This window comes from Carettochelys insculpta, chromosome 16 (assembly GCF_033958435.1).
Source record: "Carettochelys insculpta isolate YL-2023 chromosome 16, ASM3395843v1, whole genome shotgun sequence".
Taxonomy (NCBI): Eukaryota; Metazoa; Chordata; order Testudines; family Carettochelyidae; genus Carettochelys; species Carettochelys insculpta.
Window position 1 is genome coordinate 39,459,390 of NC_134152.1, and position 15,157 is coordinate 39,474,546.

At 43.1% G+C, this 15,157-nt stretch overlaps 1 protein-coding gene across 2 annotated transcripts in view; it reads left to right on the plus strand.

Annotated features, from left to right (window-relative positions):
* The first annotated feature begins 305 nt into the window (after positions 1–305).
* The window catches only part of PDPK1 (3-phosphoinositide dependent protein kinase 1), a 107,233-nt gene continuing 92,381 nt past the window's right edge, over positions 306–15,157 (plus strand). Inside the window, exon 1 of one of the 2 annotated variants that reach the window (XM_075010269.1) lies at positions 306–421. In XM_075010269.1, coding sequence (XP_074866370.1) covers positions 398–421 — 24 coding nt within the window. In that variant the 5' untranslated portion in view covers positions 306–397. Of the gene's footprint in view, positions 422–526; positions 658–15,157 lie in introns of those variants that run through there. The other variant, XM_075010271.1, reaches the window with a different exon arrangement.

Genomic DNA, 15,157 nt, shown 5'->3' on the forward strand with positions numbered 1-15,157 from the left:
GAGAGGCCAACCCGGAAGAGGGTGTGAGAATCGGCTGTAGCCGCCCAGGGTTTCTTGAGCGCAGGGTCGGAGCGGGGCCTGAGGCCAGGCAAGGGTGGGAGTGTCGCAGTTTCAACTGAGCATGCGGAGTCTGCGCTCCACCGTTTGTGCTGTGCAAGGAGAGGAATGGGCGAGCGGTAGAGTGTGATACTGCACCTCGGATGGCCTGTGAGTAGCAGGCAGCTGAGCCAATGAAACAGGCTGTGTACGGAAGTCCCGCCCCAAGCAAAGGAGGGGGCATTGTTGTGGTGACGTCACGGGTGGAGGATGCGGGTGCCCCATTGGCTCGGGCTCTGCTGCCGTGAGCTGGGCTCTTAAAGGGCGAATCGAGGGGAGGCCGGGCCGGCCGGGCGGGCCCATGGCCAGCACCAGCAGCCACCTCGTGAGTACGGGGCGTACCGGCCTCCTCGCAGGGGCTGCCTCTGACCCCGACACCTGGGAGAAGGGACTAGGCCGCAGCGCCCGGGGCCGGCCGGCCTCAGGCCGAGAGGTTCGGGCGGCCCTTCTCCGCTCTGTGCTGCGCCCGGGCGCGGCGCTTTTGCGGCCGCGGTCAGAATTAGCAGTGAGGCTGTGCAGGAACCTCCCTACCGGCACCAGAGGGGGATTGGGCGGCTTGAGGTCCGGGGGGAACCCTGTTGGTCTGGAGGGGAGTGTTTAACGGCTGGGTGTGAGGGGGTCTGCCGGAGCCTCTTGTCAGGCAGCGCGTGGTATGAAATAGTGAATCTTCAACTTTTCCAGACTACCTGAACGTGTTTTGGGATTCTGAATTGTGTGGTACACCCGCAAATTTTACTTCACTTAAAAACCATTTGCTTACAAAATCAGCCATAAAATACAAAGAGTGTTATGGTACACTGTTACTGAACAATGCTAACTTTCTCATTTCTACCATAAAATCAATCAACTGGCATATAAGCTGTGCACTTATTTTGGTGTATAGTGCAATATAAATAATCCATTATCAATTTTTAACTTGTACTGATTTTACTAGCTCTTTTTTTGTGTGTTCTTTTTCATAACTAGACAGTAACTAAATTCATTGACACACATCTTGGGAGACTTCCCTGTATCTTTAGGGGTGTGTGTAGCCCTGGTTGAGAACCACTGGGATGCTAAAGTGGTTGCATTTAATTGTAGAGCATGAACCTGATTAAGATGGTCACTAGGTTAGGAATCTAAAATTTCAGCTTTTAATCTAAAAGAAGGTAAACAGCTTGTCTTGTAAGAAATATCTGGCTCCCCAAATGCACAAAATATGCTCCCAAACTGAACCTGTGTCCATGATTTTAATTCTGACACTGAAAGGAAAACAGCTGCTTCATTGGGATTGTGTTTTGGAGGAGCATAGATCAAATGATTCTGCTTAAAGTAAACTTCTAGTTTCATTGTGCTTGGGGTTGAGATGCATATTTAGTGGAATCCTAGATTGAAAAACTTATTGCTCTTGAGAGGGACCACTTATGTTAACTGCTGGTTTGTTTTTTTTTTAAATCGGCACCAATTGTGTGAATTCAGATCTTAGGCAGTGCTGGTAGGTCTGCCAATGGGAGGGTGAGCAAATGGGGCAGTTGCCCCTGGGTCTGGCATTTCAAAAGGGCCCAGAGCACTGGCTATCATTGCTGCTACTTCAGCAGATAGCTCTCTTGGGGTTGGAGGGAGAGAAGTACCATGGTGTGGGTGTTGCTGAGAGTTGAGACTGCTCTTGGCCACCCTTTCTGGGGATGTAGAGCTGGGCTTCCCTTGCACCTTGCCCTGGGGCCCATGGCAGCTGTTGGCATTACTGAGTGGTAGTAAGGGAAAGGTCTGCACAGGTGATTGTGATAAAGTAAGCTTTTCAGATATAGCTGCTGTTACTTACTGATCTTGGGCTGTTATTCATGGAAGAGAGGTAGCTGGCATCTGCTTCTTATAGCTTGCATTCATGGGATATGTACAAAACTTAAGTTTTTATTATACGACAGTTTTTAAATTTTAACAACTGTCACATTTGTAGTCATCCATGGAATGAAGGGCATGTCTATACTAAGACTTATGTTGGCAAAACTTCTGTTGCTCAGGGGTGTGAAAAAACACATCCCTGAGTGACGTAAGTTTTGCCCACATAAGGATTTGTGTGCACAGTGCTCTGTTGTTTGTATGTTACATAGCTACCAATGCCTGTTTAGCTGGTTTTATTGTGTCAGCAACAGCACACTCTCCCAGCTGCATAATGCTGCTACTCCAGGGCTTTGACAGAAACACAGCTGTATTGGTACAGCTGTGCTGCTGTAAGGTCACAAGTGTAGACACAGCCTAAGTCTCAATGATACTTAATATATATTACCCTGATATTTCTTTCCATTTCTTATTGGCCTATATCTGTTCTACTTCCCCTTGATGCAGAATTTTGCTCCTCAATGTCTCATGTAGAATTTCATTGCTTCCACTGTCTGACTGTGACTTAGGAAGACCCTCAGCTAGGTAGTGCTGGCACAGCATCATTCCAAAACATCCTCTATTGCCTTCCTGCTTCTGTGGGTTACATTCAGTTTTTAAATATTATACTTGGTGAGTTTTATGCACTGAGTCAGATTACTGTAATGTCATGGGGTATGGGAAGGGATCTGAGAGGAATTGGGGCTTCAGCCAGATTGGGGGCGGGCAGATGAAGTGAGAGGGGGAGAAACTCAATCTTTACTTTTACCCATGCTTTCCCCACGTGGCATTTCCTCACCTCTGCTTTTTCCTTGCATTCCATAGTGGTTCCTTGGCACATCTCCCCTCTTGAACACTGATGGTGTATCAAAGTAGCTCTTCCATGTGCCCCTGTCAGCTGAAACCATTCTTTCACTTAACTGCTATCCACCATCTATATTCAATCCCCTTCTTCCCAGGACCCCTGTTTCCTCTATCTTCCAGAGCCCATTCCATTAGCTATGCTGACCATCCCTACTGAGGTTTATGTGCAGAGCAAGGCTAATGAATTGGGGTCAATCCAGTCAGTCCTCATGTTCACTGAAAATGACAGTTCTACTGTATTTCATGTAAAATGTGTTTGTTTATTTAGTAATTGATTCCAAGGGAATTAGACTGACATTAAGAGAAGATTGATACCGTGAATGAATTTGTGAATTTCTTCAGATTAATTTAGTGTAACTCGGGTTGTATTAAATATGGGAAAATGTTAATTTTTTAAAGTCAAAATTCTTCGTGTGGGGCGTTCAGAGTTTGAGGCAGAAATGTGACAATTTGTGGAAAGGGTGGTTGTTTAGCTATATAGGTACCTAAAGAAATGTTAGGAAGCGGGACAGCTTTGAGATTATTTGTTTTGGAAACAATCCTCCCCCATCGCTGCCCAAAAAAAAAAATCATCTGAAAAGTTTTATAATGCCAATGTGGGAAACTGAATAGAGGTATTAAAATGTAAAAGATATCTTAGTCCTGCTTTAGATGCTAATCTCCATATGACCTTACTGCAGTTACCAATTATTAATAGCAATCCCATTTTATTTATTAGTAATTAGTAGCCAAAAGCCAGGTCTGTTGCAGAAGTGTGATTTGTAAAACCATGTTTGGAACAGGCAAAAAAAGTGTGTGGGTGGAGGGTGATGGTAATAGGCTGCAATCCCTGTTGATAACTGATCCTGGTAATATTTTAATCAAACAGCTCTGTCATAATTGTACAGTAGAACCCCAAGTTACATGGGGGTTGTGTTCCCAGCCAACCCCTGCATAATTCAAATTTTGTGTAAATGGGGGGTGGGGTGTGACTCTAAGCACTGGAGCAGACCCTGGTATCCCCCAGCTGGGGGAAGTGGCTGGCTGGAGCCTGGGATTTCGACATCTGTGTTAATATGATTAAGTGATTTCGACATGTTAAGGTGGGGGGTTACTGTCATTGTTCCTATCATTTCACAATTGACTCAAACATTCTAGGCTTCAGAATAGTGCTTAGATTATTATGTAAGTTGTTGGGTTGATTTGTGTCAGTTGAGGTTATACTGGGAGAGTTCTGCAGATGATGGGCGTGGCTGTTGGGCTAACTAACTCCCTCCGTGCAGTATCCCTTAAACAACCAGTGAAACCAGTCCATGCAGATTAGCAGGCAAGTAAGGATGGTGATCAGTGGTCTAGTACTGGTGACATGGGATACTAGCCTGACTCTATGCTACACAGGAGAAATGTAGTGAAGTTAAAATGTCAGAAAATTGGAAAACAGGTAATCGATTCACATTGATGATTAAGTGCTTTTGGCAGTACTGTAAGGTCCCCACATTTGCAAACTTAATGTAATTATTTGTGAGTGGCTGCTTGAGGCCGCCACTCCCCCGGGGCTGGGAGCACCCATGGCCACCACTTTCCCAGTGCTCTGAGGTGTGAGCGTGCTGCTGCCGTGTTCTCCCCCCCCCCCCCCCCCAAGCATTCATGAAAATCAACCTTTGTGAGGGTTCTGATCACGGAACCCTTGCAAATGTTAAGACCGTACTGTATAGTTTTCTTTTTTTTTTTTTTTTTATTTGGACATAAGCTTTACTGGCAAAAGCATTGTTATGTCTGTAGAATGGGGGTGGGGGGAAGCAAACTGTGATTAAAGTGCAGCTTAGGGAGTCCATGCAGTCTCTTCTGCCAGATGTGGTGGGGGGGTGGCTAAGGGCTTCTGCTGTGAGAATTGGTGGTGAGGCTAGGGCTTCAGCCTCTTAGTAGGTACCTGCAGGGGCTCAGGAATTTTACAATCAACAAGCTCTTCCCAGCTGAAGTCCCAAGCTCTGGATGGTGCCTCCAGCTCTCAAAGTTCTGAAGATTATCATGAGGCTCAGAGGATCCATAAAGTTGGCCACCCTGTCAATGTAATTTGCCAAGAAAATATCAACTAGAATAGTGAAAGCAAGAGCGAGTTTGAAGGCGATGGATAAGATCTGGAAAATCAAAGCAGTTAGCTTGAAAATGAACCTGAGCATCTTGAAAACGTATATTTAGCAGCATGTTGTACGGATGTGAGACGTGGGTGATAACGAAAGATTCGGAAAGAAGAATGTTGGCATTTGAAAGGAGTTGTTATAGAAAGTTTCTGAGGATAGCATGGATGCAGAAGGTCACCAGTGAGGACTTATATAGAAACATACAGCCAAAAGAGAACCTGCTGCAGAAGGTTATAAAACGGAAGCTACGACTATTTGGGCATATTGGTAGAATAAATGACGAACGAAAAATCAAGACCTTGGTATTCAGCATAATGTATGGCTCAAATAGGAGAGGCAGACCCCAGAGAGAATGAATAGATTGGTGCAGAGCTAGTCTACTGAAACTAAGCCACTCCGCACTGGACAGGGAAAGATGGAAGGCATTAGTGAGAGTGGTGTTGGACACCAATGGGCGCTGAGCCCACGGTTGATGACGATGAGTCTTTCAGAGGTACAGTGCTGAAATTTGACTTTTGACCTCCTATGTATGGTTTGAGTGCCAGTGATACTTTTTAAAGCCACTAATAGTCCCACTTAAACCAGCTACATTAACAAACAAATTAAGGTTCAGAGCTTTACTGTTCAGGTGGTGGTTGGTAGCGTGCGTTCACATGTTGTATGGCTTTGAGCAAGCTCCTGGCTGCATGGCAGGGAGGAAGGGTGAGGATCAGCTCCTGCCTTGCATGCTGATGAAAATCAGCTTGCATGCCATTCTTGGCACCCATGCTTGGGGTTGCTGACACCTGCTCTAGATAAAATACAATAATTTTGGTAGGAGCAAATATCAGCCTTGTAGGTAAAGGACCTACATCCCCTCCATATGAGAGTTTAAAAAAATTCTAAAAGTAGGTAAAGATATGCACTGGACTGTCTTAAATTTCTCATGCAAACTCGGTGATGACCTAATTGTTAGGAGTGAGGTTTAATTTACTTGTAAGTAAATCTAATATGGGACATCGAAGTGGACTGGAAAAGGCAAAGAGCTTACATTAGAAATCAGATTTGACTATTAAAGAAGCACTTGTAACTGTATAGTTGAAGTTGAGTGATTTCCCCCCCCCCCCCCCCCCACTTAAAGTAGGGCTATATGAGTGTTCTGAGAATTTACTAGAAAAACCATTAAATGAAATTAACAATTTTTTGAATGGGCTCTCTGAGAAACTTAGCATTGGGTGTTTTGTTTCATGCTAAATTATCCCAGTCAGTGCTTAAACTATGCAGAAATTGGTAGAGGTGTTGGACCTTCAATAGAGCTGGTGGAATGGTTAGGTATTTAAAATATTTTGTGGCTATTAACTTTTTCTGTTCTTTTTGAAAGTGAAACTATGAAGAGGTGTGTGTGTGTGTGTGTGTGTGTATATATATATATATATATATATATATATATATATATATATATATATATATATATATATATATATATATATATAAGGTACAGAAATGCATAGTTGAGGCATCCTAACAGCCTTAACTCTGCCTTGATTTACTGTGGGTGGGGGCTGTTTAAAAATAACTTCTTTAAATATCAGCTGCTTTTAATCTGGCACCACAAACGTTAATTTGCAGTATTCATAATTACATGGGTGCTGCATGGTATCACTGGGCATTCTTTGAGTTCTTGTCTGTTCCAGTCAGGTGTGCGCACGCTGCATAGATGAGTGTTGGAAACTTTTTTTTCCCTTAGCCACTCTTGTTGGGTCAACTATGGAGACTCTGAGAGCAGCACCTTTATACCATGCTGACCTGAGTCTTCCCCTGCCCCTTTCCTCCTTATCTTCAATGGAGATGTGGGAACGGTGTCTTGCTTGCAATTTGCAAGGCTTCCCTGATCCTATCTCAATTGTCCAGTTCTTTGTAATTCTTAGTTGTCTTTGTGTTATAAATCCTGGTGGTTAGTCCTGGGAGGGACTGCCCACACCCCTTGTCAGCCTTGGGGATTGGGATGTGCTGCATGTCCAAGGTTTTAAGACTTACCCTGCTTGCAGGAACTTTATGGTGAGCATTGATCCTCACAATTCATGCCTGCAGCTTTGGGAGAGGCACATCAGTCAGAACATTGCAAGAACTGCAGGGTTCTCAAGTTCTGAAGAAGGAAAGAGCATGACTTCATGCTGAAACAACTGCTAATAGATGCCATGCTTCAGTCCTCTGCTCTGAGCTGTACAGTCCTGGGGTGAGCTCAGTACAGAGTGCCCCAGCGTTGGTATAAAAAACTATGCCAAGAAAGGACTCTATAGCTAAAGACTCAGCAAAGCATGGCCACATAGGCACCATGGCATCATTCTACATCACCAGCACCCCCAAAACACCATAAGGCAGAGAGAGGGCACTCCTGACACAGGGCATGACCTTCTCATGAGCCCTTTCCAGATAAGAAAGTTTCAGAACTCAAGGCTCAGGACCCAGAGCCATTGACTCTGGTGCCACAGTAGACACCATTGAGTCCAGTATGTAGTGTCTCTTTGAGACAGGGTCCAGTAAAGGTACTGAATTCTCCATTCCAATGGACACTTCTGAGGTGATGGAAAACTTCATAGTTTTTTTGTATTCTGGGCTCCCACCAATAATGGAGATGTCTCCGGCACCATGAAAAGTACCCCAGTCAAGGGACAAGTCAATAGTGTTGTGACTCTTGTTGATGCTGACCTGGCAATGGTCCACCTCTTCATCTCCATGATGTTCTTCTATTGTTGCACGATCTCCTGACAAGGCAGTGTAGCTCTTCCTGGCACTGGACACAGAGCCAGTCCAGGTTGCTGCTTCAGAGACTGCACTGTGATCTGGCACTGGGCTGTAGTAGTAGTCACACTCATGAACTAAATGGATGCTGAAAGATTAGAGAGTTATGTCACTCAAGGTTGTGAACAAACCATGCCCTGAGGGACCTACATTATACCAATCTAAGCGTTGGTGTGGAGGGCACTGTGTCATTGATCTTCTATCCCAATGTATCTATTGCTGCTCATGAGGGAGAGAGCTTTCCTGTCAATTTAATTAATCCACCTCCAGTCATCTTGCAGCAGCTTGCTAATATAGCCATAGCCTTAGTGGAACATGATCTGGTCCCACTAAGTGATGCTTGCAGTAAACCCTTGAGATATGCACAACCAAGTTGTGTGTGTCTTGGGTTAAGTTGCTGCCCCTGACAGGAGCAGTTTCCTGCTCCTCTTCAGGTGGCAGCTGCTCCTGTGGGAGCAGCATCCACGAATTAGGCTGCAGCCCCTGACAGGAGCAGTTTCCCAGTTCCAGGAGTGTTGGGGAGCTGGGAACGAGGTGGCAGCCTGGCTTCTGCCTCCCCTCCGCTTACAGAGCCCGGAAACTGAGTGGGGCAGCAGCCCTGGTTAGTTTCCTGGCTCCAAGGAATGGAAGGGAGCTGGGAGCCAGGCTGCCCCTGGTTCCCAGCTCTCCTCCTCCACTGGCTGGAGCTAGGAACCTGACCAGGGCTGTTGCCCTGATCATTTTCTCCTCTCTGCATGCAGAGGGGAGCCCCCAGCTCCTAGCCACTTGTGGGATGTAGGAAACTGATCAGCTGATCAGTTTCCTGGGTCTCATAAGCTGCAAAGAGCAGGGAGAGGGAACCAGGCTACCCCCCGCCCCCGCAATTCCTGGCCCCCTGCTGCTCTGGGAGCCAGGTAACTGACCAGCCCCAATGGGCTGGTCAGTTTCCCGGCTCCTGCAAGCTCATGGGAGCTGGTCCCATCTCTCCTCAACTTGCACGAAAATTCAAGCAGAAGTGCAACCCCTGCGTAATTTAACGGTTTATTGTATTTTATCTCTGTATTTTGATAGGGATTGTGTGGGTTTATGGCTAAGTCAGAAACACAAAGCAGCACGCCAAGTGATAAAAGATAGGTGTTACAGGGCTTTTTTCTCTGTAGTCCTGTGACCATGTCCAGTAATGATCCCTATCACCTTGTGACTTGGCCATCCAGCTGGAACCTTTTGGAGTGAATGAATGTTTTCACTCAATAGTCCCAGGACTTCATACAAGCTGACAGCTGTGGTCCTAGGCTAAAGGAGTCCTTGGGGTCCCTTGGGTCTTCCCAGTAATATTCCTGGTGAAGTTGTAGGGGAGCCTTATTCTTCCTTCTGTCCTTGGTTCCAGCTGAAGGATGTGTGGAATATCTAGCTCAGGTCGTCTGGTCAGACCTGTTACTTTTACTTTGGGCTCTTTTCTGTGCTGGCCCACAGTCTCTTCATGGGGATTGGATGTCTCTGGGAGTTAAGGATGAGAGGCAAGTCTCCCTAGTCTGGGCCTTCTGAGCTGAACTTCTTTCATTTGAAGGCTACTTCTCCAATGACAAGATTGCTAGGTCTTCCAGATGCAGCAATCCATAGCTGTCCAACACGTCATAGGCTCCAACCCAACAAAAACTTTAGTATGTGCCTAACTTTGTAACATATGTGTTGTCCCAATGAAATCAATGGGACTGCTCAGGTGTCTGAAGTTAAACAGAATCTGCACTACTTTGCTGGGCTGGTGTCTGTGAGAATCCATTTTTAACAGTTGCCTACTGTGACATTCTGTACAAAGAAACTGTCAGTTTTGTATAATTTGAGGTTCTTTGAGTATCTGTAGTTTGTTGACAGGTTGTCTGGAGAATGACCGTTTTGTTTAAGTTTTTGAAGAAAAACAAAACATTTGAGATACTTTCATGAAGTGGAATTGTGTTAAAACAGAAGTTTTCAGATCAAAAAGCTCAAGTTTTCTTTTTTTTTTTTTTTCTCCTATCAAAAGTGACCAGGGAGGATTGGATTTGAAAGACTTTAACAATGAAAACTGATATATCTGTAAAACACTTGTGGTTTTAATTAAATTGATGTTCTAACCAGCTCTGTTCATACTTCTGTTAGCGTTCATTGTGTTAGGAAGGAATTGCTTGAGTTCTTAAATCACTGTAATATAGAATTTACAAACTTGATCTGATTGTGCAACTTGACACTACTGCTCAAACACATCTCTGCCTTACAGAAAATGACAAAGGTTTGTATGTGTGTAAGCAGAAGCCACTTACATAAATATTTTTTTATATACTCTGTAGAGAGTTCTTATTTCAGACATGGCTGATTGGATTAGCACTTTCACTGCTTTGGCCTGCATTCAGTTTCTATTCAACGAATACATACTAAGCTTTGGGAGGTAGACTACCTCAGTGGTTAGAGAATAGGCCTTGCAAATGATGCATTGTGAGTGATCCTTTTGGGGGCCTCAGATGCATCTTACAACAACTTTAAAGTGCCTATGGACAGGGATACTGTTTGTTGTGCTAGGTCCTGTTGTGAGTGCAGGGGATTGAACTTGATGATCTCTTGAGGTCCCTTCTAGTTGTATGATTCTATAGATTTTATGTGTATTTTCTATGTCTTGATGCTATTAAATAACTGAACTTTATATTAAGCTTCATTAAACTTGTGTCTGAAAACTAAGGTCAGTTACATCATTAACATTTCTCATATGTTACTTATGAAATGGAATGACTAATTTAAAGGCAAATAGTTAATTATGTAGGCTGATAGGACTTTGACTTACCAAACTCTTTGTTCTCTGAAATGCCTGTCATCTTCCTACATTAATGACTTGTCAGGATTTTCTACCTCCAAGGAAATTCAAGTGGTGCCTTCATCTACATACTTGATGCTTTGTAATAAAATGATTGACTATTCAGTTAGTTGAAATGCACTTATGAAAAAAGACTGCTTTGAAAGGCTATCATCTTGTTGCCTTCTACCTGGATCCCTGACAGGTATTTTAACTATCAGTTTTGCATCCCTTACAACACATGCAAACAGATGGTTACTGTTGTTCTGTGTTCCCTTTCAAGAAGAGTACTAGTTTATCAAATGCCCTACTCAGCATATCAGTTGTTCAGATAATATTTCTCTTCTAAAGCTATAAATGCTGGTAAGGTGTTTTTCATTAGGGCTTTTGGAACTTGTTCTCTGTTCATCGGGGGAAAAAACAGCTTGCTGAACTTTAGGGCAAGCTGTAAGGCTCATTTCCACCCACCTCTGCTGTGAGAAGTAGGAAGTTTGTGAGGCGTCTGTGAGACTGGACCTTAGAGGCTTACATTATGTTTTAAAAAGTTGCAGTTACCAATGTGTGTTGTCTGTTCAATTGTAAAATTGAATATGCTTGAATTTCTTTAATCCAGCAATTTTAGGAAATAACTATACTGGAGTATGGAATTTCTGGAACATGGGTATTAATCATAAATAAAGAGTGCATAGTCTAATGCATTATAGATTACTGTACGTGTAGAACATCTTAAGAGAAATCCTTAATGTACAGTACTATATTCAAACAGGAGTGCAGTGGGAATGCAGGGTTTGGAAGGCAGGGAGGGTACAAGAATGTGCTGGGGGGATGCAGGGTCTGGGAAGGAGGGTATGTGAGGGGGATGGGGTGGAGGGTGTTTGGGCATGGCAGGGGGATGTAGTGGGGTGCTTACCTAGTGTCCTAATTGTGGCCAATGGGAGCAGCGCTGGGGAAAGCCTCCACACAACTGCTTCTCTACACTGCTGCTCTTCCAACTGAGGGGGCAGGGGACTGACCGTACACATTGCTGCTTCCTTTTCACCTTGGCAGGCAGAGCCTGCAGGATGGAGCTAGCTTGCAGCTTGCCTGGATCCAGCCTGCAAGGCTCAGAGCGTTGTCCTCCCCTTCCTCCCCACACTGAGGAGCTGGCACTTCAGTCACGTGGGGGTTGAAACAATGGGTGTTCCCAGATCAGATGCTCAGATTAAGCAAGTTCAAGTGTGTTTTTAGTATCAGGAGTTCCAAGAGTCTGGAATTGAAGACTTTTTTTTTTTTTTTTAAGGTAATTGTACAAACCAAAATAAAGTATTGCTGCAGTTTAGCCTAACCTCTCATGCTTTTGTGATGTTTCTAATATGTTCAGACATACTTGGAATTCCTGGATTTATAGTTGTGTGGTTGATAATGGCATTAGATTTAACAGAAGAATAAAAGAGAATGGGTCTTATTTAGGTAGAAGTTTGACTGAATTGTTTTAATTTACTCTCTAAGAATGCTAGTGTCAACACGGGTTACCCATATTAATTAATAAAAAACTGGTTAACTGATTAATCTGTAAGACCCTGTAAATAGAGAACTATCACAGAAAGGAGAATTTTTGTAGTCTTATTCAAGGATCTGTTCTTGGCTGTTCAAGGGGTTCATGGATGTTCGGATGCTAATCACTAGTGTTGATGCAATGCATTTAAACTTCTGTAAAACATTTGTCTTGATACTGCATGACAGTTTTGATTAAATAGACTAGAATGACACATTAATTGTAATGAGAAAATTGTCACCAGCATGGGGGTATTTCTACTGGGGTCCACAGAGGTATGATCTCAGCCCTACAAAATTAAACAGCTGTTTTATCAATGATGTGGAAGAAAACATAGAATCATAACTGAAAGTTTGCAAATTTACTGAAGATTGAAGGAATGGTGAATAATGAAGAGAACACATCAGTGGTAGAGTAATCAGGATTACCTGGTAAGCTGGATTCAGGTAAGTGATATACATTTTAATACAGCTGAATATGTTATCACTGGGAACAGAGAATGTAGGCTATACTGACAGGATGGGGAATGCTGTCTTATGTGCTGCAACTCCACCATGTTGGAAAATTAGCAGCACGTGGACCTCCTAGTGTGGTGCTGTAGTCATACAGGCCAATGATATTCCTGAATGTAGCTGGGAAATCTCAGGAGTATAGAGGTTATTTTACATCTGTTTTTGGCGCTGTGATTAAGTGCATGCTGCTGGAATATGGTGTCCATTTAGGATGTCCATAATTCAAGAAGAATGTCAGTAAATTGAAAAGGGGTTCCGAAAAGAGGTGCAAGTATGAAAACAAGTTTTAAAGTGAAATAACGTTTATGTAGATCAAGACATTCTTTGATAAGAAGTTGTTGTTGTTGTTATGGTCCACAAGTACTTGCATAGAGAAGAGATACCTAAAAACAGAAAGCTGTCTATATTAAAAAAAAAAAAAAAAAGCCAGATTCAGTAGTCAAAAGCTGAAGCATCACAGATTCAGACTAGAAATAAAACACTGGCTTTAACATTTGGGTTAACTATTCAGTGGAAGAATTTTATTTAGGGGGTTTGATTAAATTCTCCTATACTTGCTGTCGGTACATAAAAGCTAGGATTCCTCATCAGAGATGCTACCGCTCAAACAAATAGATTCTTGATAAAAGTTACTGAAGTTCTGTGGCAAGTATTGGGCAGGATCTTTAGACCAAATCAAAATGGTTTGTTTTTGGCCCTAATAATCTATGAAACAGTGCTTTTAGTAGAGCATGCTAAGTAGCAGCTTTTTGGTACCATTATTATTGGATTAGAAATTCTGTTGTCTTGTAGTAGTCCTAGTTTTGTTTAAATGGGGAAGTCGTTCTCTTGCTTTCAGCTGGCTCAACTACATTGATTAGTCTGAATGGCCAACTCATCACTAATTGGAGTGAGCATTAAAAACCATATCCTTCTTAAAGGTGGGTTTTCAAGATCTGAATTGCTCAAGTTAATGCTTAATGAACTTATCATTGTTTTAGTACTGTCTCTATTTTCTTTTGATTAGCTAGTCTTTAAATTGCTACCAAATTAAGTTCTTTAGTTCTTTGAATACTAAAGGGTGTTTGTGTTTAGTGGATAGGTTGAAAGTCTGAGCAGACTGAATGTGTAAGGCATGAAAGATTTATCAGAGGACCACATAATACTAGATGTGCTGTTGAAGTGTATATGGTGTACTATACATGTTCAGTGTTGCAGGACCTGTTGGTTGTTGCTCCTGTCCTACAAGGCCTGACAGAGCTCTGCTCTGAGGTGTTCATCTGCGTTTCTTCCAGTATGTTTATGCTAGTTGTGTTCCTGGTGCAAGACTGAGGCTTCATCCTGCTTCATCTCACTATGCTTAAGTCTCCAAAGGAAGCTGAGGGGTAAATAATCATAGGATTAGACAAACCATGGTAATCTAACCATGACCATGCATGCTGTACTTTGCCATCACTCCATGTATCCTCCCTAGTGCTTTATCTGGCTATGACAGGCAGTACAATTGTCTGGGAACATGTCCTAAGATGCATAATGCCACAGTTCACCGCATCATTCTTAGTTTATATTTGCAGCATATTGTAGGACAATTTTTCTGCCCACTATGGGGACTGTGGGGAGTTTAGTGGAGAGAACAATTTTTAAATTGTTTGGTTTTGACCTTAACTGTATACCCATCTCAAAGAACTGAAATTATTTAAAATAATACAAAACAAAATAAGCCAAAACAAAAGTTATTTTATAACTATTTTTCTTTACGAGCTGTATGGTTTTAAAAAAATGAAGAGAAGAAAGTTCAACAGCTCTGCACTTCTCTATCTTGGCCTAGCTATAAAAGCTTGAATGTGACGATGTGCCGACCTACTCCAGGTCCCGTGGGTGCGCGTGGGGTGTGATACAGCGGGGGGAGTCGGGTGGCCCAGGACCAACCACCCCACCTTTATAGCAGCCTGATATAGTGTAGCAGCAATATGTGATTCAGTGTATTCACTTTAAAACCTAGGTTTCCACAGTATTATGAGTACCAGGAACAATAACACTCCGATTGTGAACACCACAATGCCCTGTGGCTGTTCTAAGTCCCAATAATTCTCTATACAGACCCAGCTAGACCAGCTAGTGGTATTTACCAATAGTGATTTATTCGTAACTACAATTACTTAACACTTGTTATATATATAGATAGATATTTATTTGGCATAAGCTAAATACTAGGTTACATATAACTATAATTACATGTGACTTACCAATAACATCCAATGCTCCCACATCTCACCAATAACTACGTTACAGCGGCCCTTCAAGTCAGAGATACGGCTTGGTTGGGACCTTTCGTGGTGGTGACGTCCGGGTGATCAGGCCGGGGTCTGCTGTCTGGACTGGAAGTTGCTAGCCTCCGCCTTGTGTCCAGGAGCCCACCCCCTTATTCCTGCTAAATCACCTTTTATACTGTTTCTTACTTGGGGGTTCGATACCTGGCCAATTAAAGCGTTTGTTACCTAATTTAGGCTTTCTATCTTCCTGGCCTGTCAGAACATGTTACAAGATTTCCTCTGTCCTTGGTCTTTTTCTGAACCTCCCCTGGGACCCTCTGATGTTGTACAACCAAGATGTT